The sequence below is a fragment of the Triticum urartu genome, chromosome 2 (assembly GCF_003073215.2).
Source record: "Triticum urartu cultivar G1812 chromosome 2, Tu2.1, whole genome shotgun sequence".
Lineage (NCBI taxonomy): Eukaryota > Viridiplantae > Streptophyta > Magnoliopsida > Poales > Poaceae > Triticum > Triticum urartu.
In genome coordinates this window covers 724,976,772-725,001,557 of record NC_053023.1, presented here as the reverse complement: position 1 = coordinate 725,001,557, position 24,786 = coordinate 724,976,772, and the positions used below count along the sequence as shown (strand labels likewise).

Sequence of the window (24,786 nt, the reverse complement as noted above, 5' to 3'; positions counted from 1 at the left end):
GAGATAAAATAGAGAGAGAGGAAGCAGCGCAGCTGCGTGGGGCGTTAATGGCGAGCGATTTGTGAGCCGATGGAAGGGGATCGCACAGGTTCAGCCGGTGCCCCGACCTCAAACGTTTCCTAAAAATATTTGGACGACGTCAGATGTTTAGGGGTGTTTTGATGCACCCTTGGAGTTGCCCTTATAGCAACCAACTTCAGCTCTGCCCTATGGTTTGGAGTTGCCCTTATAGCAACCAACTTCAGCTCTGCCCTATGGTATAGTCGAATCGGCCGTGGTGTTGGGGAAGGGACAGGTTAGGTCGAGGTGTTTCGGTCGACGACCACATTGGGTTGCCCTGCCTGGCTCTGCCTGTTGTACCATTTTATGTCTTGTTTTCTGTTTTTGTTACTTCGAAATACCAGTAGATTTTGCCACCGACTCAAAACGCCCAAAGGGTAGAATAAACCCACGCCCCATTGTGATTGAGATATGGCATGAGTTTGACTCTGGTCTCAGCATTCTGGAAACTGAAAGTTATAGTTACCAACCACAATATCATTGCAAGGACAAGCTTATACTCCCCTATTTTTGTATACAAGACCACTATCAAAATTACAATTTACAGCTATATAAGGCCACTAATAGTAATAGAGACAAAATTGATGGGGTTTGCCTCGTGCTAGCAACTAAAGACATTAGTAACCCTTGCATGCATGCGAAAGTGAGAATGTTCGTTTGCATACACTGTATTAATAAACCAATGAGAAGAAAATACGCATTAATTGACATGTCAAACAAGGAGGAAAACTAACTTTTAACATTGGCTTAAACCGACATTAATGTTTATCCTAATACCTGTATACAAAAATGAAGGGAGTAGTTCGCATGGACTGCAACACGTCGGTGCATATGATCAAGGAACTAGTAGAGGCCAATAGATCGCGGACTCCTGCAATTCTGGGAGACACGAAGCAACAGCTAGCTACCTGCCAGCATGATTTTTTTTGTTGATAAAAGAAGGGCTTCACACACTTCCGATTTTTATTAATGAAAACCATAAAGTTCGGAGCTACAAGGATAAAAATAAAATAAAAAGCGCGACGAAACTGCTCCTAGCTCCAGCAAGTCCCCCGAAAGGAAATAACAAAACTGGGCTGACCCACCAGCATGATTCTCGATAAAGAAAATATATTAATATCACGAAGATACCAATTACATCCGGCATCTGCAACAACGCAATACCCTAATGACATTACGGATGCACAAAACTGGGCAGACCCGCCAGCATGATAAATGACCTTCATCAAACACGAGCAGAATAAAGCTAGCCATGCTCTTGCTATATATGACGGGCTGTTCGCTGTCCAAAACTGCTGTGTGGTTGCAGTGTGTTCCTGATGAGATTGACACTCTTTGTGAACAAGATTGTAATGACGCTGGTTGATTAATGATTATGTTTCTTTCGCACTCTGCACTTAAAACACATGCATGATCACGACGAGAGCGACATCATCCAGACAACGGAAAACATCAACCTTATTTTAAGCAAGCACGTACGCTTGCATGATACATATGTCGGATTAGCGAATGGTATAATAACAAAGAAAGGACAATAATTGATGGAATACCACAAACCGGCAGTAGAGAGAAGGTCGAGCAATCAAATTACAGAGAAGAGAATATTGGGACACCAGGCAGGACGAGGCCTGAGTCTACAACAAATATGTTGCCACTTATATACGACGAAGTTTCATGGATCAGGAAACGAACCAGCGACGTCAACGCTGGATCAGGAGTACCAATTTTCTTAAGTGGCACAATCTTTGACAGGACATCGTTCAGCCACCTCTTTTGCAATAAGGGAGCAGTTATCTCCGACTTGAAGATTCCTGGCGCAATCGTGTTCACCCTAATGCCATGTGCTCCTAATTCCAAAGCCATTAGCTGCAAAAAATCATATTCAAATGCTTATTACAGCATTATTATGATCGGAAAGCAACACAATACATATTCATTGCTCAAGCTAGTACAGTATATATATGTAGTTATGTACCTTTGTGACAGAGTGCACGGCAGACTTGGAGGCTGAGTATGCCAAGGAGCCATGTGTGATCCCACCATCAAGACCGGAAGTAGACGAAATGTTTATCACCGAACCCTTGAGCTTGGCATCACGCATGCGTCTGCACACATGCTTGGCCACGAGCCATACTCCCCGAAGGTTGGTCTTCATGAGTTTATCCCACTCGTCCTCCGGCCAATCCAACGCCGAATGCACACCTCCTGAATTACGCAAAGCACATACTTATAAGTTCTTTTTTTCCTTCACCCCCGGAGCTTGATGGCATGGCATACACACTTACTTCCTCGGAGTGGGTATTAATATAAATGTTGATTACGGATTTAACTAGAATAATATAAATGTTGTACTACAAAAAGCATACTGTTGAGTTCTAATTTGGAAGGGTTTCCAATGTTAGCAAACTCTAGGAAACATTAATAGCCACCCGATTGAAATCTTCTCGTCCTTTTGTACTTGCGTGAATTTCATTGTTCTTTGTACAGTTTTAACATGGTCCTCTTACCTCCTCATTTCACAATTTATTTGTGAACACAATTTATTTTGACTTGCATAACATGCGTATATTTGCGTGATTTTTTGCTGGAATATTTGTACAAACATGCATGCAAAGAAGAAGCATTAACCCGAACAAAATGACGACCAAGTTGTTTTCAATTGTAAATTTAAGAGAGCAAGATTAGAAAAGAAGCACTGATCAGTGATCACTAGAGCATGCAAAATATGTACCTCGTACACCTGCGTTGTTGATCAAGACATCGACGCGGCCGAAGGCGTCCCACGCCTTCTGCACCGCGGCCTCGACGAACGACTCGCCGGCAGCGACGTCGAGCTCGACGGCCACCGCCAGGGGGGCTTCAGCGGCCGCGTTGATCTCGTCGCAGAGGGAGCAGAGACGGTCGGCGCGGCGAGCGGCGGCGACGACCCGGCAGCCCCCGCGCGCCAGGTCGAGGCAGAACTCGCGGCCAATGCCGGAGGAGGCGCCCGTCACCAGCACCACCTGCCCCTGCAGCTTACTCCATAGAGCTCCCCCCGCCGTCTCCGGCCGTGACGACGCCATCGATGGCCGGGTTGCTAAATTCTGCTTCCTACCACGCACTGCCGGTCGTCTTGGTTTCGCTAGGCACTTAGACCACTCTGCTTACAAAATCAATCATTTTTGCTCTTCGCTGTAAAGGCTCCTCCGAATGCTGAACGCGCATGTTGAACACATGCTCGACTGACTCAGCTCCAACTAGGCTTTCTGGGCGAGTACCACGTGGATGTCGATGACGAGCCCGATCCCTTCTTCTTAATAATAAAAGAGCTAAATCAAAAACAAATCTGCTGCGTACTCCTATAATTGAGTACTCTCTATAATTAGAGTTTTCAAGAATATAGATTCAGAAGTGACCACCGAAGTCATTCAGATTCCGTACCCGCTCAAAAATCACAACAAGCCATTCAGAGCATTATTACTAGCGCACTGGCCATAGAGCCATGCAGATGTGTACCAGCAGCGGATCCAAAATCCAGGTTACATGTTAGCCACCGATACCTGCGCTCTATCAGATAGCATCCTTTTTGTTTTGAGAACTATTTTCTTCAAAAATACGCCAAAGACGTACCATATTTTTATAAAAAGAAAAAAAATACTTACAAGAAGTCTATCATGGATGCAAACATTCGGACAGACCAGAAACAATCGCCTTACACCAACATCAATCTAGACTAATCTCTCATAAAACGTTGTAGACCACCAACACCAACACCCACTTGCCTCCACTAGGCCACCTCTTGCAACACATGAACAGATAGCTCCATCGGTGTCATTTTGGTATTGTACCCTACTGAATACCCTTGCATTACATTCCTTTCAAAGGGACCAAGTCACCGCCGGCCGTGATCAACGTGTCGAAACCTCTCCTATTTGCAGTCTTGAAATTCCTGCTTTCCCTAAACCACCACTCTGGTTGTGTCCATCGGTAGCGGCCCTTGCATATTAACCCGGAGTAGTTCCCAAACATTGTGCCAAACTTCCCAAGCATATAGATGCACCGGGTCATGATATGCTCAACGTTGTCCTCGTCCTCTAAACACATAAAACATGCTGATGGCTGGTCCTGCAAGCCATGTCATGCTCGAAGAACCGAAGTCCATCACCAGTATTGCACATGTTGGTGCCATTGAGTTCCCTGAGAGTTTTAGAGACTGTTGGACAGAAATAGTGAGGGACTAATGTGTTTGCTAGTGCACACGGAGAGATTAGGTCCCTGGTGTTTAGAGGAGTTTGCTACAAACTCAGAAGAATGCTAAGGCAATCAAGAAGATTGCTATAGAAGATATTGCATGATGGAAGTGAACCCAAAAAAATGCCGATGCGAAGCAATTGCTACAGAGCATGGTCCGAGACTGCTGGCTGCAGCGGAGAAGAAAGAAGACGAAGAGAAGCCGTGGCATTTTCTTTTGTAGTTCTTTTTCTCTTATTTGAGTCACATGACCGCCGTACTACTAAGTGCGGTCAAAGTTTTTCGAAACTTATGTTTATCTGATGCTTCACCGAAACATATTCTAAGTGAGATGTGAGAGAAATCTCTTTGTTTTTCGAGGCATTTACTTGTCAGCTAGAGATGATGACCTTCTGGGTTGAGAGAGAATTGTTCGAATGATGAGTCGACTTTACTTGTTGCTCAAGTAAAGTTGTCAGGTGCGTTTGAAATTCGACTGTTAGCTATGTGTTGGGTGGCCATTGGCTGGATGTCATGTCCTGAATGGTCATTTCCCACTCGGGATAGCTCCGGATATAAATATTCGCGCCTTCTGAGTTGGTTGGATACTTCGTGTGAAATTTTACAAGTTATTAGAGCAGCGTCTCTTCGAAAGATTAATCCACGGAGAGAAAACCTCATAGCCGAAAAACTTGATAGTGGATGAGCATCACAGAGATTTCTTGATGAAGAAAATCATCGACGTGGTCATTTGACCCATGAGGAAGCCCGATCGCGCCATTTTCAGGGTCGAGGTGACCACAGGTTGTCCTGGGAAGAGGAGCAGTGTGCGGGCCGAGCCCTTCCTCGCCATGTGGTGCAGAAGATGATGTGCGCTCCTGTTGGAGTGCATCGATAGCCAGGCCGATCTTGAAGACTTGCTTCTCCAAATCTGGCCACCATGCAGCCAGATCGTCGAGATTGGCAGTGTTAGATTTGATGGCGTTCGTGTTGGCGCGGAGGTTGCCGCGGAATTTGTCATGTGCGGAGGCCATTTACAATTTATTTTTACTTGTCAAGGGGCTGGCCTCGTCCTCCATATTCTTCTTCTTTTGCTCGGCATAATGCTTTCCAGAAGTACCCCTGCTCGCCCTGAACATACTCCGGATTCTTCCGCGCAAACCTCGCCATCGCCGCCTCGTTACTATCACCGGGACCAACGATAATGGCCGGCCTCTTCTTCGCCTTCTTCTTCGGTATCTCCTCCATCTGAATGCCCTGCGGCACGAGCATCTCCGCATCCGCCCGGATCTCAATCTCCAGAAAGTTGAGGTGCGTCTTCGGCCTTCCGGCACGCCACACTGCCACATTGTAGGCACGCGCGGCCTCGTGGGCGGTGGGGTAGGTGTCGAGCAAGAAGTGTCGGCCGATGGAGAACTCCACGCTGAAGTTGCCGAATGGCTTCGCTCGCTCGCCAAAGGACCTTGTTTTGCCCTTTGGAAGCTTCTTCAGCGGCGTGGCGTGCGGCGAAGTGGCGGCGACTGGGCGGACGACGCGGGGGCGGCGAGGTCAGGCGGCGGCGACGGGGCAGACGACGCGGGGGCGGCGAGGTCGGGCGGAGGCGGGGTCGGGCAAGGTTGGAGCGACGGCGTGCGGAGGTGGGTAGAGAAGCGGCAGCGGCGGGCAACGAGGTGGGGGGCAAGGCGACTCGAGTGGCGGTGACAAGCGGAGACACGAGGGCCGAGGGCTGGTCGAGGGGAGGCGATGGACGAGGGCCGAATTTGGTGGCGGCGGGCAGTGGAGTGGCGGCCGAAGGCGGAGGAACGTGGGAGCTGGCACCTGGGGCGGCAGTGGTGCCGGATCTAGCGCGAAGCGGCGGTGGTGGTGCGACGTGGGGTAGGAGGAAGAAGGAAGGGAAGCAAATGGAACGGCAATTGGCGGTTGGCGATGTATATTTGCATTGTGAGGTATTGTATTATACATCTCTAGGAGACGGAGATGTAAATCCTTTTTGCATCTACGTCATCTAAGGATTTTTGGGCCTCAAAGATGTAAACGTTAGTTATTTTTTGTTGCATCTGCATCTTCTATTGCTCTAATGACGTCAGAAATCTCGTGACTTGCAGGCGCAGCCGAGGCCCTCTAAACAACGCTGCTACACACACGATAGGATCTGGACGATTTCTACACGATGCAGCAGATCATGCCATCCATGCGTAGTGGACAACTGGGTATGACCGTTCGATCCTCCATCGTCCACAGTTCGTCCACACCAAGTCGTCCGCATAGTAGTTTCGCCCTCTAAATCCCCTGCACGAATGTCAAAGCGCTCGCTTTCATGCACACACACCTCTAGGGAACTACGAGTTGGCGGCAATACACAATTTGAGAGAACACTTTTCAGGATGGCAAATTATGTTGGGGTTAGCAATTGTCATTATTTTACGTTGATGTAGCATCACAATGTTCCTTCAGCAATATGACAAATCCTGGGCATGTCAATTCTCGCCATTTTCGTGAATTCAAAAACTGTTTGTGATTTTGAAAAATCTTCGCAAAATACGAAAATGTTTATAAATTAAAAAATAGTGCATGCTTTCAAAAGATGATCCGAGTTCAGAAAATGTTCATGTTTTTTTAAATATTCTCAAAATTCAAAAAACATGCACAATTTAAAAAATGTTCCTGTATTTCAAATATATGTTCACACATGGAAAAAAATGTTAAGGAATTTAAAAATTGTTCGTTAAATTTATGTTCTTTTTGCATGATTTTCAAAAATAATTTGAATTTGAAAAAAACATTTATGGATTTATAAAAACTTCATGAATCTGAAAATGTTCACGAGTTTAAAATTTAATTAAAATAAGTTCTTGGGTATGAATAAGGGAAAAAATAAAATGGAAAGGTAAAAAAATAAAAAATAAAAAGAAAGGAAAACCAAAAGAAAACACAAAGGAAACAAGAAAAAGCTAGTTCAGTGAAGGTTCTAGAATCTTCCCAAAAACTGGTGGGGAGACAAAAGCGAAATGTGCCGGCCCATATAGGCGCGCGGGAGGGTATGCGAAACGACCTATGTGCGAGCAACTAACTCGAGGTTACCGCTTGCAGGGACCTCCAGGGGTCACCTTTGGTGCCCATAAAGCATGCCAAGTGGTGCGTCTAGCTGCTGCCACATACTCTCTCGATTTTTTTATTTTTTATATGCGCTTTCGGGTTCTAGATGGGCTTTTTCTGAGTTTTCTAGCTTTTGGATTTTCCCTAGGTTTGGAAAAAAATCACGATTTCTTTTTGCTTCCGCAAGAAGCACATATGTGCTTCTCGGAAAGAAAAATATATGTGCATCCACGTAGAAACTGTGATTTGTTTCAGCAAGAAGCACATTTGTGCTTTTCAGAAAGCAAAAAATATTTGCTTCCACAAGAAGCATAGATTTACTTTGTTTCTGGTGTGGAGGCATATCGTTGCTTCCGCAAGAAGCACAACTATGTTTCTTGAAAAGCGAAAAGAAGTGAAAAAAAGGGCTTCACTGCTCTGGGTTTTTTCTTCTATTTTTAACCATTATTATTTTTGGCTTGCGGTCTTTTTGGTTTTTGTTTTCTTAGTTTTTTTGCGTATTTTTTTCTTTTTTTCAGTCACATGTTTTTTTATTTTTTTAATTTTTTGTTGAAATCTATTGACATGAAATATAGTTTTGAAGGTCTTCATATGAGAAATACAATGGTGAAATCGCTTCAAGATTTGGACGCACGGTTCAAGAGATAAAATATTCTGAATAAACGAATTTATGAAAAAAAAAGTAAAAACTCCACGGTTGGTGAGAAGATGGGAGTGACCATTTCTTTGTGGTTGCAAGGGGCTAACGATTTGAGTGAAATAGGGATCACCCTTTTTTTTATATCAAAATGACTACCATCTACCCGCAAAAAAAATGACTACCATCTTTTTTTTTGAGGGGCAAAAATGACTACCATCTGAAGGCCTTGAGTATTGCATGCACTAGGAAGTGGACAGGCCCTGCTGGTCGATCTGGGTCATGAACGTTTTGTACTACTACTTTGTATGGGCCGCGTAGTTGAGCCTGTTCGGTTGACATCCTTATCCATGCCCCCGGCTGTCTCAAGAAAAAAAAAGCCATGCCCCCGGCGGTGGCGGCGCGTCCAGTCGGCCGCGGCGGGTGCGGCGAGGCGTTCGCGTGGTATCTTATGTTAGCTAGATTATTTTACTTTATTCCTCCCCTTCTGTCTTCCTTTCTTCCCTGGGGGGCGGTACCATTGGTGGCGGCGCTGGTGGTTAATTCCAACGACGGCAGCAGCGTCGCCGCCGGTCACCACCATGCTCTCTCCCATTGGCTAGCTCAGCTCCTCCGCGCAATCTGGGCTTGCTTAGGTATACATAACCTCATCTTTCGTTTTTTTCATAATTGCATTCGGAATGAGGAACTGGGATGCCTAGTGTACTACAGAATCAAAAAATAGTGCAGAAGATAATTCACAACAATAACTACCAGGTTCCTCATTCTTTAACTACTTCATTGCAAATCAAATCCAATTACATATGTTTCTACTTCATAGTTATCACAATATAGTGGCTCATAAGATGCACCAGGAAGCTGACTAAACAACGAATCTTTCAAGTTGTACATACTACTGCTACCAATTGCACTACCATCTAATCTAGTTTAGCATTTAAAACTCCCTCCATTTCTTTTCAGTCTCCATATAATTTTTTTCTGAAGTTAAATTTAGTAAAGTTTGACCAACTTTATAAGGAAAAAAAATCAACATCCACAATTTGGAACAATATCATTAGATGCATCATGAAATTAATTTTCACTATATAACTTTAGTATTGTAGGTGCTGACATTTTTTAATATAAATTTGGTCAAACTTTGCGTAGTTTGACTTCAAACATATCTTGTATGCGGAGTAAAAAGAAACGGAGGGAGTACATGAATTAAATATATCCCTCAAGCATGTAGGCCTAGTACACTATGGTGATACGATCTTCATCTTTTGTTATGGCGTGCGGCGATTGTCAGATGGGACAAAGAGGCATCTGCAGACCCTGCAAATTTCCCAATAACATGTTTACCACCTTTGTCATCGATTGCCGGTTTCTTGGGTTCCACTGAATACACCAAAGTGCCACAATAGCCAGCTGTCTTGTCTTTTCTTGCTCTTCTGCTGTCACTTCCAAAGTAAGCACCAATTCCTCTCCAGTCATTACTTTCTCATAGATCCACTCTGGGAGATATACCTGGTTCTGGATCCCAATACTTGGGTCTGTGTTCCTCCTCCCACTCACCATTTCTAACACCAGCATGCCAAAACTGTAAACATCTGACTTGTAGGATATCCCTCCAAAGTTCCTAGAGTATAGTTCTGGTGCAATGTAGCCCATAGTGCCTCTTGCTGCAGTCAAGGTAATGATGCTTTGGTCCCGTGCACACAACTTTGCAAGGCCGAAGTCTGAGATCTTCGGATTAAAGCTGTAGTCGAGTAAGATATTGTTAGGCTTGATGTCCAAGTGGAGGATGCGCTGATTGCATCCTTGATGCAAGTATTCTATTCCTCTAGCAATGCCTAAAGCAATATCTAGCATTTTATCTGGTGCCAGGAGTTCTCGGGAAACAATAGAATTACCCGAGAATATATATTTCTCCAATGAATCTTTAGGCATGAATTCATAAATAAGAGCCCTTCTTGTCCCTTCAGAGCAAAAGCCAAGGAGGCGGACAATGTTTGTATGGTGGATTCTCCCGATAGTTGCAACTTCGTTGATGAATTCCTGCCCCTCTCCATTAGATTTCTCTAACATCTTGATCGCCACAGGAACTCCATTTGGTAGCTCACCTTTGTACACACACCCAAATCCACCACGTCCTAATTTATCCTTGAATCGTCTGGTTATCTTCTTGATTTCGGAGGAAGTGTACCTTGTGGGTTTTGATGTACCATATGTCTTGAGAAACATTTCGACTTTCAAATGTATCTCTTCATTGTATCTTGTCTTCAGCGGAAGATAGAGAGCAGGGGCCACCATCAACAGAAGAACAACAAATGCCGCCGAAGATGATGTAGCTGAATACATGGAAATCAGGATATTCCTTAGGGTTGGAAATTGCCACTTTAGCGATTGTAATGGGGATGAGAGAATGTAAGAGCGGGAAGAGGTAGCTAATTACTTTATGTGCAGCAGATATATACTTCAATTTCATCTTTTTTTAGTAAAGATAAAAATTTGGATAGGAGTAGTACCTGCAATGATTTTTACACGTGAACCTGCAAATATCAAAGATGCGAATAAGATTTGGTTGTTTGTTTAGTACGTAAAATGAAAATTAACTACTAATTAACTCAAGCGATAAAAGTCAGATCCAACATTGATATATGGCCACTGGCCAGTGGGTGTGGGAGAGGATGGGGTGAGGATCAGAGTTTTTTTTTTTCCGTTACCAACTCTAGTAACAGATTGAGTCTTTAGGGTCAACTAGTAAACATGCCCATGCGTTGCAATGGGAGAAAAATAAGTTGACTTGCTTCGTTGCGAAGCAAATGCCAATTGTCCCAATTAGGCTGGCAAGGTAAAGGATAAGTTTGATGATGACAAAAATGATAGTTCAATTGACAATAGGATTCTTTGGGGCGCTAGTTCGGAACATGGGACATGAATCCTAGTTAACTAATCGGGTGAACAACTCTATCTTTAGATTACCATACCGATAATAAAACACACATAATACTTATTTTGATTTAGTGACATCATCAGACAACAAAAACGCGGTATATGTCTAACGTCAAAACATGTATGCTTCTATCATGTGTGTTGACCGTGAAGTCCTCGTCATATAGATGTTTTAAGTTGCTATTTTGTTGCGATATATGTAGGACTAAGTCTTTGCCTAGTCTGTTGCGTCTCAATTCACAGATAGACGTAATTTGGTCTATTCTAGCTTTCTTTTGCTTTGACTGCATATTTGCATAACTTTGCTTTTTCTCATGTGCATTATTTTGCCCTCGTGAGAGTTTTCTAGAATGTGTTAATTAAGAAATAAATTGATTAGATTATGCATCATAAACTCAATTTTTTTTGTTAATTACACTGCACATAAGCATTAGAATCATGTATTTTGGCTTGAAGTTCAAGTTGATATTTATTGCTACAAAAGTTTAGAATTTATTTTCGTTTGACGTGTATGCTATATATAAATATTTTGTTATCTTCCTATTTTCGTATCCAGATATTCAGTCAGTATGAATTTGTGAGGGAGACAAACATAAGTATCCAACCTAATAACGAAAATATTTAGCACCAAATCGGGCAACGTGTGAATGTCGGAGAACAAGTACATGCGTGCACGCGTGCATGATGGAATTGGGGATATTTTCTGTGGATCCGGCTTGCTTGTTCCCTTTCCATGCTCCCATCCGTGTTCCCACCTCATCCAACGGTTGTATTTTTCCTTTTTTCTTTCTAATCTAATCATCTCCCCTCTGATTTTAAGAGGGTGGGGCCGGGCTTTATTTTGTTTCAATCAAATGAAGCCATGTATGCGGGAGCACGGATGGGCACACGGGAGAGGAACAGACAAGTCTCGTCCATTTTCTGTCTGTGCGGGATCCAAACTAAATCAACTGTAACTAAAAACAGGAAAACATTTATCTGTCGACATGCGTGCACACGTTATCACCCAAACTTTTTTCGAGAGGCCGATTGCTAGAAGTATCCACAAAAAGAGATTGCTAGAAGAAACCAGTCTTGCTGTGCTGGTGGCTCCACGCGTCATACACGTCCATCCCCAGTTTATCAACTCTCCGCTGACAAAGTCGTACACGTTATCTCCCCAGCACCACATCTCTGCCCCATCTGTATCTCTCTCGGCACCACACCACACAGCGGAACACCACATCTCTGCTTTTCCCCTGCCTGTAGAGTCCGGCACATCGGCTGCCTCGCTCCATCATCACAATTCACAACCCAGGAGCAAGAGCGGCGTTGCAGCGGTGCTAGAGTAGTGTTGGTAGGCTGGTAGCTGAGGAGGGAAGGCAGGGACAGTTGCTTTGGAGTCGCGCACCGCTACGACCTGTGGTGGCGTCGGTGGGTTGTTCCTGGGTTGTTGGCGGCATCGGCTGAGGGGGACGGGGAGGCGCTGGTGGCCGTCAACGCGGGCTTCGGCAACGCCGCCAATGGGCTAGCTGACTTGCACACGGCGGCCGTGACAACTATCTGCCTCCCGTTTCCTTTCCTCATGCAGGCCGGCCCGTTGCTTCCGACAGCCGCAAAGCAATGTCAGCCGGCCGGCGACCCGACGTCGGAGAGTCGCGATGCGAGCCGGCGCTGCGAGGTGCGTCCTCGGATGCTACGCCCCAGAGTGGATCGGGCGCGGGTCAAATGAGACCCCACCCCCTCATCACGGCTGGATCTCATCTGCATCCACACGGACTGGCCACCAAATTCTTGCCTCCGCTCCCGTGTAGTGCAGCCATGTCGAGCCGCCACCAGTCGCCTCCTCCGGCCTTCCGGCAAGGCCAGCATCTCCACCAGCCACCCCGAAGTCTCCACAGCCCGCCCCTCCCCTAATCCTTCGTCAGTCGGACTGGACGGAACGTCTATATTCCCCACATGTCGCCCTCGCCGGTGAGCAGCAGACTCCGTCGCTACTCCCTTCCCCTTCTCTCTCCTATCTCCCTTTAAATCTCGCCCCGCCATGTTTCCTGGCAGGAGCTCACCGAGCAACCATGGCGCCACCCCAAACTCTGGATCCGGCGCCCCCAGCCTCATTGGCCTTCCGAGCGCCTCTCTAACCCCCCTACGCCTAGATCCGTCCGTTGGCAAACGCTGTCGCCGTTTCTGGGTGGGAGGCAGGAAGCGGCCAGCGGGGCGGCCGACGGCGCGCAGTGGGGCGGGGCAGAGCGCCGCGAGGCGGAGGCGGGGCTGGGTTATTTTTTTTTCCTTTGTACCGGTTCGAGTTGACTTATGATGAGGACCGCGGATTGAATAAAAAAATAGTAGGGACTTTTTTGCAAAAAGCTCGATGACGGACGACCAGAAACCATCGCTAGTTTATTATTACTAGCAAATGAGCCCGTGCGTTGCAACGGGTGAAAAAAAAACATTTCCCAATCTAATAACCATGAGTCCAAACTTTAGTAGGTCCATATCATTTATGTCAACACATGGCATTCCATATGTGTTTCTATTTATTTTTCTTCTCACTCTCGTCAACGCTGGCCTCAATGTTGACATCAATACAACACGTTTCAATGTTGTCAATCTTAAGACGTCTCCCCCTCGGCATACAATGCAAATGAGCTCGTGCGTTGCAACGGATGGAAAAACACTCACTAATCTAATAACCATGAATTCGTAGGTCCATGTCCTTTATTTCAACACATGGCATCTCATTTGTGTTTCTATTTATCCTTCTTCCCACTCTTGTCGACGCTGGCTCTCAGTGTTCATACCATCACAACACGTCTACCATCACAACACGTCTGAATATTGTCAATCTTAAGACGTCTCCCTTTCGGCATAGGATGATAACAGTTAAATATAATATCGTATTCAGATTCTACATATTTTTGTAATCAAATTTCAGATATAACATGTTAAATTTGGAGTTAGGGTTAAAAAGCTATGGATATTTTAAAAATTGATTAATATGTACTACAGATTTATTACCAAAAACTTGACGCCGTTTCCTACAAAATAGCATGACGCATTAAGAATACCTATTTCTTTTATTAGTAGGTATAGATTAGGCCGGAGCAATTCAATATGTTAGTGCATATTTTAATCCCAAGGGAGTTACAAATATATTATTATGCATAGCCTTAATCCCATTTTAGTTATAGTTGACACAACCATGATATCTCTATGGCCAGCTCTAGGAACTATCCGGATGTAGGGAGGAAAAAAAAAGGAAAAAAGGGTACGTAAATGTGTGATCGGTCTTTACCTTGGTCTGTTCTCGTTGATGATATGCTACCAATCCATTTTAATTCAGTGCCTAGGTACTACTCTCTCCGTTCCTAAATATAAGTTTTTTTATAAATTTTAATATGGATTACATATGAATGTATATAAATGTATTTTAGAGTGTAGATTGATCATTTTGCTCGGTATATAGTCATACTGGAATCTTTAGAAACTTATATTTAGAAAAGGCGGGAGTATTTTATTCAGCATGGGTGGTTAAAACATTCAGTACCGAGTATAAAACCTGAGCTTTTGTATTTTCAAGTGACTAAGCAAATGTTGTTAATTCCCCAGCTGTGCAGCAAGCTTGGAACCACGGGCGCATGAATCTATAAGGAGAGATCGCGTGTGGATAAGAAACTACTGGACCAGAAGATGGGATAGGCCTAGGCGGTGGTGTGGGACCAAGGGGACGCGTGTGTAGCTCACGCGAGGCGGCCGACGCCCAGCGCAGCCCCTCTTCACAAGTGCGTGGGAGCTGGATTAGATCCACGCGCCCGAGCGCGTCCACACATCCACGAAGCGGCAACAACCTTCAACGTGAGCTGATCTGCAGCAGCAACACTCCTCGCTGTCGCCATGGTCCGTCCCCTTCCGCCTCCCCTCTCGTGAGCGCTCGCTCGACCCCACGCATCACGCACAGCCTCACCTGCTCGAACCCCACCTCCATCCTATTCTCGATCGGGAGAGGTTCCCGATCCTCTGCTGCCGGCCGGCCACAGGAGCGCCGCCGCCTTGGCCTCCTTCCTCCTCGACCCCTGCCGCCTGCTCGCCTTTGTGCCGCCTCGCCCGACCTTCTCCTCCGCCCTCCTGCTATGCCCGAGCTTCGCCCCTTCCTGATCCCGTCGTGGCCCACCGCCCTCCTCTCGCACGGGTCGTGCGCTGCTGCCGCGCCCGCCCTCTGCTCACCGGATGGCCATAGCGCCACCGCTGCTGCTGGCCGCCGCGGTTGCCAAATTCTGCCTCCCCTCCCCGTGTCCTCCGCCGGGCCCCTTACTGTCTCCTGCAACAGCAGCTGTTGTGACGCCTTCACCTTGTGCGCCCGGTCGCTGCAGCCCATGGCCGCCCCTGCGTCCGTACGCGACCGGCGAGCTCCACCCCTTTCACGGCCTCCCGTGCGCCAAGCGAGCCCTGCGTCCGCCTTCTGCTGCTCTCTTTGCCCCTCCTCCTTCGGCCGCCACTGCCCTGCCGATGGCCATGTCCATCCTCTGCACCCCGAGGACCGCCAAGCCCATTGCGGGCCCGCGACGCCCGTACGCCGCCGCACCCCGCGCTCGTCGTCCACGAGCTCTCGCTCCGAACTCCCGAGGAGAGCCATAGCGCGTGCTTCTTCTCCCCTCGATCCAGCAGGCAGCAACACACGACCCGCCCCCCTCTGCTTCGAAAGAAAACTCAAGGGGCTTTATGTAAATTCGAAACATTTTTTGACTTATTAAAACCTGTAGTGCGGGTTGATTTCAGGGAACTATAGGGTGTTTTCTGCAAAACAACCACGACGGACGACCAGAAGCAATAGCTGGTTTATTAGTAGGTAAAGATTAGGGAAAGATTGAGAATCATAAGGGTAGGCCCTGCTCGGTAACTTGGTTGGATTAAGGGTTTTATCCCACCTCACAGTCACAATCTCACATATCTTGCCCCCATCACCCGTCGAAACGACCTCTTATTTTTGAAAATTCCTTCTTGTATGTCTTCAACCTGTCATGGCCAACTCCCTTGTATGCCCCCAAAACCCATCTGATATACCGTGCACTGTTACTGGCAACCATATGTCACAATGGCGACGCACATGATCCCAGGTAAACTTTCTGCAGGCATATCATGCATATGCATTTCTTGTTTTCGCTTCTTATATTTCTCCTAGCCAGGTGGTTCTTTAAGCTATTCTGTTCTGTGTGATATGTATCCATCTTATATTCTTCACCATACAGATCTATTTATTTTTGCACAGTAGTACATTTACATCAATATTAGTACAGCTCATGCAGCATCAGGCTCTGGTACTTCATTTTCCCGTATAATAATGCCTGGAAGTGAATGGATGGTGATGGATTCAAGCTGCCTAACTATACATGTTTTGGGTTTACTGACATGAGTCAATGCTTTTTGTCATATGCAGTTATTTGGCATGTCACCTCGCCAGAACAATCCTGAGAGCAATGCATATTTTTAGTGGAATTTAGTAAGATAACTACGATGAGGTACTAGCATGTATTTTGGATTTGGTTTGGCCTAAATCGTTGCAACCCGATTGTCTTGGTAAGCGAAAAACTTTAGGAATGCAGTTGGTACAGGGGGGAATTAGAAACAAACATGGCTGTAAAATGTTGGCTCACGTCCAATAGCAACCATAGAAACCTGAAGTTCTTGGAATACGTTCTAGGAATTCTGAAGTTACTGTATTACAGTTGAGAGATTGCTTGTGTTTATCTCAAATGTGTTTTTGTCTGTCTATCATGTAAATGCTAAAAGTTATATTAGTATACTGTTACGCGTGAGACATGGTCGTCCACTAATTGATCAAATAAACCCAGGTCATTACCATAATTGTCATGCTGTATTTGGTAGAGTTGCTTAGATTTTTTTTTCTACTTTTGGAACACTCGAAGTTTCTCTCCAATGTTTAGTGGTACGTCTCTGGCATCAAAATACTTGACCCCATTTTGTTTCTTAAATTTCAGAGGATTCAGATGAGAATTTATTTACACAAGCTTATAATCTTTTTGCTACCCAGATGTTTGTTCTACTGGTATGCAAAATAATTTGACAACAAAACTCATGGAAATATCGCACATCAGTATATGAGTACACTAAATAGGAAATTCTCAATGATTTTAAACTACAAAACTGGGAGTTAACAGGATAATATAGGATGGCATGGGTTTTCTCGATGTTAGAAATTAATGATACCTTTATGGGGTTGAGACAAGCAGAATGTTTCGTTCCTTTGTGAGCTGAATGCGCAGCGCTGCCTGTTCTGTTCGCATTTTTGGCACTCAGAGGGAATGGATAACGGCTCCTGTTCACTCCAGTCGACTGCTATGTCATAAAATTGGAGGGCTCCTTCTTCAACATCGTGCTTGGAGCCATAATATCCTGTGCCAAATATCGGGAGGGCGGCATCTGATATGACCTTGCAGTCCAATGGAAGATCATACATGAATGCATCAGTTGCCACCAAATACGAGTAGTGGGTTTTGTTGCTAAGGCAGGAGATTGGGCCAGCGATAGTATCAGCAGCTGAGGCAGAAGCATAGTAACCACCTCTGTCATCATAGACAGGATACTGAGTAATTCCGCTTGGCGTGAACTCCCTTGAGCAGCCTACAAGCATTCCAGTTCTGCTGTAGTGTGAAGTACAGTGGTGGTCAGCAGCCGGTGGTGAACTTATTGAGATGAGATTCTGAATCATTGTGCACGCGGAGGTAAGCGGGGTGATGTTGAGGAGGGCACCGGTGTAATTTATGGAGTTGACATTGCATGGGCCAAGAAGTGGGTGAAGCATGATAGTGGATTGGCCTGAGCATGCTAGCTTCGCACATGTTGCACCGCAGGATGATGGTGTATTGCTGGAATCAAGCCGGAGTGGGAACCGGATCTCGGGTCCATCTTTGCTGCACCGGGATGGCGGACAGTTTCTGAAGAAATCTTGGTCATCCCAAGCTGCTGAAGCTGTGGTCATGTCGGTTCCATGGCTGACAAGGCAGACCACCAGGGCTGTGACAAGGAATATACTCATCTTTCTGCTTCTGCACTACGAGATGGATGAAGGTAAGCCAGGTATTGTAATTACAAAGACATAAGAAAGTCAGTAGTCTAAGTTGCGCTTGCCTGAGTAAGAACTTCCTCCGTTCGTGGATCGGTGCAAACCTCCTGTATGTTGTTTTGTAGTAGCTAGGTGACTGCATCGTTGTAGATCAAGCTTTGTAGACTGCATCACTACAGTAGAATCCAAGACCTGACACTGACATGTATCAAACTCCTTGCCAAGTCACAGAAGCATATACCAGCATCCCTCCCTGATTATACTAACCAGGAGGAGTTAACAAGGACCATATACATTTTTTTTAGAAAAGGAGGACGACCCCCGGCCTCTGCATCTGGACGATGCATACGGCCATTTTATTAATTATTGATACAAGACCGTACAGAGTCATACAACACTAAGTCTAAAGCCACCAAAACAAGCAACAACTGTCGCTATCCCTATCCAGTTGATGTAGGGGCGCTGAAAGTCTGGGCCTAATACCAAACAGACCACGCAGCCAAACCTAAACATCTAAAGATTTGAGGTCCCACCCAGGACGCCTGCCTGGTATGGGCACCCACCAGTCCGGCGTGCTTCTCAACCAGGACCCCTGCCGGGTATGAGGTCGCTGCAGCCGCCTGCCACCAATCCATCTTCAGAGCTGTACTGTTGCACCGACCTTGCCAGGCCTATCTGCCATCAACGCCACCGTGACGCCAGACAGCTTCCACCTCCTGCACGAGTCCATCTCCGCGCATCAGACGCCGAGTCTCCACAGCGCCACGCCGCCGAGATCCGCCACCATCAATGTGTAAGATGAAGCACCGCTCCACCAAAGTCACCGTCCTCTAGTCCCTCGAGCCCGTGTGCACCTCCAAGAATGACGCCCCCAGGGAGGAAACGACACCAGAGAGCCGCCGTCATCCGATCTACTGATCTAGGGTTTCGCCCGGAGGTAGCAGAGAGTGGCCTTGAACTTCTCCACGACGATGCCTTCAGGAAGGGAACGACGCAGAAGCGTCGCCATCGCCGGCCTTGGCAATCGCCAATAGCAGGTTTTCACCCAGATTTGATCGAAGACCTCCATCCCTCGTGCACGGGTCGCCAAACCGCCGGGCACGCACCACCGGAACCACGAGCCGTCGGCCGACCCCAAAGCGTTGCCGCCGCGAGGTCAGCTTTGGCTGGGGCGCCGGCAGCCATCCCCGACCCCCGGCCCATCCCACAAGAGGAGGGGAAGGCCGAGGCCGCCACCGCCCGCAGGCCGCCCCAACCGGATCTGGATCGAGCCGCCGCCGTCACCACACCAGCCGAGCACCACCGAGGAGCAGCCCATCACGCCACCCGCACACCCGCGCGCCCTGCGCCGATGAGGGGCCGCGCCGCGGCGCCCCGCGAGAACGCCGTGACCAGATCCAGGTCGGCCGGCCCGCGCCAGCCCTCCCGAACGAGGCGATGAAGACGCCCCGCCGCCGCCGGCGCCGGCCGGGCTTCGCCCGGGCGCGCCCTCTGGCGGCGGCGGGAGGAGGAGGAGGAGAGGAGAGGTGGAGAGGCGGCCGGCGGCTAGGGCTCCTCCCCTGCCGCCCGCGGGAGCGCCAGAGGAGGTTACGGGGCTCACTTGGAATCACAAGGATCATATACATATCGCAACATCCTCTTTATGATGACATATGGCAGCAGTGATGTGGATGTTAACCATCTCTGACCGGGTCATTCTACAGATTCTTTTATTCCATCATCCCTTGTATATGTCGTATTTGTTTTCACCCTTGTTTCCTTACAGTCCATTAAACATGAGAAAAAAGCACGCAACAAAGCCAGAACAAGAGATAAACAGTTGACTATCATCGATGCCTCCATGGTGGTTCCTGGTGCATTTCATGGTCGCAGTTCTTGCCGTGGATGTTCAGGGGCGACATGATATTACTGATAATAGCAGGTATACCTGCTCTCCTTTCTATTGGGGTCATCTCCAAGACGTCCAGTACCCTTTCCGCCTGCAAGGTCCATGGTGGTGTGGTTCTCCGTCATACGAGCTTACCTGCACCGATAGCAATGCTACAATTCAGATCAACACAGGGACATACTTTGTCACTGAGATTGACTACAAGTATTCTTCCTTCTGGGTCGTGGACGCCAACTTGGACATGAGCAGTAGCTGCCCTCTTCCTCGCTGGGATCAACGCCCTTATCTACATGGCTCCATCATATTTGACCCTTTTTTCGTTACGTGGGCTAGCTTTGTGAATTGTTCGCGGGTGGTCACGAACAATAGTGACTACATACCGGTCACTTGCCTGAACACGAGGTATTCTTTTGTCTATGTGTTGATTGACTATATTTCTGTTGGGGACCTTGAGCCTTCTTGCGGGTACTTGGCCATGGCTGCTTTGGGTGGTCGGAGCATGCGATACGATAATGCAAGTCATGAAATTCTGGTAGAATCCATGAGGAGAGGATTTGCCGTTAGGTTTCCTTTCAGATATCAAAGGACTTTGGAGGGCTTCAAGGGGTGCATAAAGGATCGCTTTGTGTGAGTTTATATCTATACACTGTGCTTCTGTTTTGGAAAATACATACATTCCTTACTTTTCCACGTTTTCTCCAATGTCTGCAGCCTAGGCCCTGGGTATTCAGTGGTGTATCTCGTTGCGCGTTCGGCTGTGATCATTTTGGCACTCGATTTTGAAGTATTGCATTGCGCATTTAGAACAACAGTTTCTTCCAATGAACATCTCGGCACACTACAGGTTGCAGTACTATACTCTACGTCGATACTGAAGTTGATTGCTGGTACGTCGATACATATAGAGGACTATTACATATACAAGCTACAAGTGTAATTTCTTGGCGATCTCACGTAAAATTGTTCTATATGTGCAGTACTATGCAGGTTCGTGGTTGCTCCCCTGGTGGTATTGTTCTTCATAGCTCACAAATACTGGAAAACGAGGATCACAATTGATGCGGTCGAGAAGTTCCTACGGATGCAGCAAATGATCGGCCCGACAAGGTACGCCTACACAGATATTGTCGCAGTAACAAGCCATTTCAGAGACAAGCTGGGCCAGGGAGGCTATGGCTCGGTGTACAAGGGCGTTCTGCTCCCAGGCAATGTCTATGTGGCCATCAAGATGCTAGATGGTAAATCCAGCTGCGATGGAGAAGATTTCATCAGTGAGGTCTCCACCATCGGGAGGATCCACCACGTCAATGTGGTGCGTCTAGTCGGGTTCTGCTCGGAGGAAATGAGGAGGGTGCTAGCCTACGAGTATATGCCCCATGGTTCTCTGGACAAGTACATCTTCTCGGCTGAGAGGAGTTTCTCCTGGGACAAGCTTAATGAAATCGCCTTGGGCATTGCCAGGGGGATCAACTACCTGCATCAAGGATGCGACATGCAGATTCTGCACTTTGACATCAAGCCGCACAACATCCTTCTTGACAGCAATTTCGTCCCAAAGGTTGCCGATTTCGGCCTTGCCAAGCTGTACCCAAGGGACAACAGTTTTGTGCCGTTGAGCGCCCTACGGGGAACCATTGGGTACATAGCTCCTGAAATGATATCCCGGAGCTTCGGCGTCATATCGACCAAATCTGACGTTTACAGCTTCGGGATGCTGCTGCTGGAGATGGCCGGAGGGGGAGGAATGCTGACCCGGGCGCGGCGAACTCAAGCCAGACATTCTACCCGTCGTGGGTGTATGACCGGCTAAGCAAACAGGAACTGGGTGAGATGCGTGCTGAGATGCATGAGTTGGAGAGGAAACTTTGTGTTGTTGGGCTTTGCTGCATCCAGATTCAGTCTCACGATCGGCCGCCGATGAGCGAAGTCATAGAGATGCTTGAAGGCGGTGTGGATGGCCTGCAGTTGCCTTCGAGGCCATTCTTCTGTCACGATGGGCAGACCCCTGTAGCGGAGTCTTAAGATTTCTGCTCTGGGCTGACTGCCATTTCAGAGGAGGATGACTGAAATTTTGTCTATGTTCAGTGTCATGTATTATTACTAGAGGCGATGAACTTATGAAAAGTTACGGTAATGGTTGTCTTGGGAGTAAAAGAATGTGAATTATCTACCGTGCTTCTTTTGAATGTTATCCAAAAATCAATCATATCGAGTGTAAAGTTTCATTTGACCTCCAACCTTAGGTGTGAGATGTTATGAAAAAATCTGAAGAAAAAGGTACAGCAGAGAATATCAAAGAAAAAAATGTATGCAGTATACAGTGAGCTGTTGGCGAGAACCCGATGACGCCAAATGAAAAAAAAAATCTGATGATGTCGACCACATTATCTTTCTTCATGGCACATTATGAATATGAAAACAACTTACACTCTCCATGGGATATTTAGATCAGAAGTAAGGCTGTTTGTCAGTGACCTGCTTGAAAGTTGAAATCTGATTGTACATTATCTAGTTTTTTTGGTGTGTGAAATCCATGGGCCTGAGGATCTGCCGACGCTTATTGATACGGCTCTACACGAGCGACATTTGCAAGCGCATAATGGATCAGTGAGCTTTCATGCATTGATCCTGATTCGTCGCTGTTGAGTTCTCAAAGCCTGCACATTTTGTGAGAACAAGTTCCTGTTTGGTGGTGTTATGAGAGAAGCCAAAGCTGTAATAGCTATTTCATCAGTTTTAGAGGAGTGCAACCTGTTTAGACACCTCCTGTTTGGTGCTTAAATGTTGCTCCTAAAACTTTTTCGAATGTTGAATGTTGCTCCTAAAACTCGTACCTTTCTCTGGCTACTTGCTCATAATAAGCTCATGATCAGAGATGACCTCAAGAAGAGACACATAATCAAACTTTTAGTTTGTGTTTTCTGCTCTCAAGATGAAATGATAAACCATTTGATGTTTGAGTGTGTTGTCTCTAGTTATTTGGATGGTAATCAGTGAAGACTTTAGTATATTTCACTGGTACTGATTACCTTTCAGTTGCTAGGTTTTGGGTCTCTAATAAGTAGAATTCAGCTTTAAATACAGCCTGCTGTGCAACAACTTTGTGGTGTATTTGGAAATTCAGAAATTCCGTGATCTTTAATAACACTATTTGGATGTCTGTGAACCAGGTGATAGGGAATATTCTAAGGACAATAAAAAACTGGGTGATTCTTTCTTTGCAATTGGTGAGAGTGAGGGATTATTCTCACAGTTCCCAACAAATCAACATCGGTTCTGGAGACTTGCTGCTCGCCTGTGAAGCCCTTCTCTTCACAGCTAAATTTTGGTCTTTACCAGCCGTTTTCATCTTTTGGCGCCTGCGTGTGCTATTTCTTTCTTTTAACTGCTTGAACTATCTGTGTGGCAGCTTTCAGTTTGCCTTTACCTTTAGGTTTTTGAACCTTGTTTGAGATACTCATGGTTTCATTCCGAGCTAATCGAACGGGGGATCACCTCCCTATTTTTTCTTAAAAAAACAATTTGATTACAGTCATACTGTGGTTATTTTTTATGAATAATAAGCTACTGCGCCCAATACATCAGGGAGAAACAACTCATCATACAGTCAAACAAAAACTGCAGCTTTACAACCAAAAAGCGTCAGCAGAGCCTGAACTACAATGCAGAACATTCACATCACGGTACCACAAACATGAGGGCCAAAAACATGTCCAGCCGAGCACTCAGATTGCTGCAAGGTATTCCCTCCGTTCAAAAAAGCTTGTCCTTCAAATGGATGTATCTAACACCAAATTAGTGCTAGATACATCCGTTCGAGAGACAAGCTTGTGACAAGTTTTTTCGGACGGAGAGAGTAAGAACAGAACCTTATCAGGGATACATAACTTGGTGAACGAGAGAAGGTACTAGTACGACCCAGCCAAAGGAAGCACTAGTACTACCAGTACCAGCCAACCAAAAGAGCCACAGTTTCTTCATTATCATGTTTTACATATCACAAAGCATATTTAAACAGCCTTCCCCCATCCTCGGTTGATTAGACTTTCTGTTGCATGCCACCGTCAACAGCAACGCGTGTAAATTTCTCTTCTGCGACGCAGTCCAAGAAAACAACACATGAACGTCATGGATATAATTAAATAATACGCCGGAAATACTTGTCCGAGAAATGGATGTATCTAAATGTATTTTAGTTCTACATACATCCATTTGTATCCATTTCTACCACAAGTATTTTCAGACGGAAGGAGTACGTAGTAGTATTAGGTTTTGCAGGGTAAATATTACTGAAGCAAAGCATTCTTCCTAGGGTCTAGGCACATAAATCCCCATCTTGACAGGGCAGGGTAATTCATCTTAACAATACTCCAAAGTCCGAACATACCACATGCAGGGGTGGCCAGCCGTGGCCAAGGCCCACCCCAAGAATCTGAAAGTGCTTGTTGAAAGCAAATGAACAAATATTTTTTTTTTGATTTTTTTCTATAGCCACTCCCCCTCGTATTATGATTTCAGCAATCTTGCCTCCGCCACTGCGTACACAATCTTGGTTTACATGTATGTGGTTCTATTGCCAAGTAATTGGTTTTCATTGATTCCCTAAATATCCATTCCACTAGTTGCTGCCCTCATCAAGCAGTGTATAGAGAAATAAGGAAACCATCGAAAATTCTATACCTAGGTATACCTACTCGTAACCAACTTACGTAACCTTCCTAAATTCTCTCCTCCCTCCTGAATTCTGTTGGAAATATTAGCATTTTTCCGACTAATCTAATCCACGAGTAAACATTAAGCATGGCAAATACAGTATGCATCTCATACCAATACCTAAGCATGTGAGCACGTACAGTACATAGAACTGAAACATCTATGAACAACATATATACGGCTAGCATA

At 46.2% G+C, this 24,786-nt stretch overlaps 3 protein-coding genes across 3 annotated transcripts; 1 reads left to right on the top strand and 2 right to left on the bottom strand.

The window, feature by feature from the left end:
• Positions 1-1,448: 1,448 nt before the first annotated feature.
• LOC125534382 (3-oxoacyl-[acyl-carrier-protein] reductase FabG-like) lies at positions 1,449-3,207 on the bottom strand. The gene is made up of 3 exons (XM_048697632.1): positions 2,792-3,207; positions 2,036-2,265; positions 1,449-1,926 (listed from the first exon to the last, which is right to left on the bottom strand). The coding sequence occupies exons 1-3, from the start codon at positions 3,120-3,122 to the stop codon at positions 1,648-1,650; spliced, it is 840 nt and encodes a 279-aa protein (XP_048553589.1). The 5' UTR covers positions 3,123-3,207; the 3' UTR covers positions 1,449-1,647.
• A 6,079-nt stretch (positions 3,208-9,286) lies between these two features.
• LOC125540158 (rust resistance kinase Lr10-like) lies at positions 9,287-18,135 on the bottom strand. Its single transcript, XM_048703745.1, has 3 exons — positions 17,141-18,135; positions 10,510-10,533; positions 9,287-10,332 (listed from the first exon to the last, which is right to left on the bottom strand). The coding sequence occupies exons 1-3, from the start codon at positions 17,967-17,969 to the stop codon at positions 9,287-9,289; spliced, it is 1,899 nt and encodes a 632-aa protein (XP_048559702.1). The 5' UTR covers positions 17,970-18,135.
• Positions 18,136-19,629: 1,494 nt separating this feature from the next.
• Positions 19,630-22,102, top strand: LOC125540159 (rust resistance kinase Lr10-like). Its single transcript, XM_048703747.1, has 3 exons — positions 19,630-20,511; positions 20,596-20,771; positions 20,862-22,102. The coding sequence occupies exons 1-3, from the start codon at positions 19,829-19,831 to the stop codon at positions 21,692-21,694; spliced, it is 1,692 nt and encodes a 563-aa protein (XP_048559704.1). The 5' UTR covers positions 19,630-19,828; the 3' UTR covers positions 21,695-22,102.
• The last annotated feature ends 2,684 nt before the right edge of the window (positions 22,103-24,786 follow it).

Coding starts and splice junctions, on each gene's coding strand:
- LOC125534382 (XM_048697632.1), bottom strand. CDS start 3,122: ATGGCGTCGTCACGGCCGGAGACGGCGGGGGGAGCTCTATGGAGTAAG. Junction 2,266..2,791: donor CAACAACGCAGGTGTACGAG/GTACATATTTTG, acceptor TGCGTAATTCAG/GAGGTGTGCATTCGGCGTTG. Junction 1,927..2,035: donor CCGTGCACTCTGTCACAAAG/GTACATAACTAC, acceptor GATTTTTTGCAG/CTAATGGCTTTGGAATTAGG.
- LOC125540158 (XM_048703745.1), bottom strand. CDS start 17,969: ATGAGTATATTCCTTGTCACAGCCCTGGTGGTCTGCCTTGTCAGCCAT. Junction 10,534..17,140: donor CTTGTCTCAACCCCATAAAG/GTATCATTAATT, acceptor TGATATTTGCAG/GTTCACGTGTAAAAATCATT. Junction 10,333..10,509: donor ACGTGTAAAAATCATTGCAG/GTACTACTCCTA, acceptor CCATGTATTCAG/CTACATCATCTTCGGCGGCA.
- LOC125540159 (XM_048703747.1), top strand. CDS start 19,829: ATGCCTCCATGGTGGTTCCTGGTGCATTTCATGGTCGCAGTTCTTGCC. Junction 20,512..20,595: donor TGCATAAAGGATCGCTTTGT/GTGAGTTTATAT, acceptor CAATGTCTGCAG/CCTAGGCCCTGGGTATTCAG. Junction 20,772..20,861: donor GATACTGAAGTTGATTGCTG/GTACGTCGATAC, acceptor CTATATGTGCAG/TACTATGCAGGTTCGTGGTT.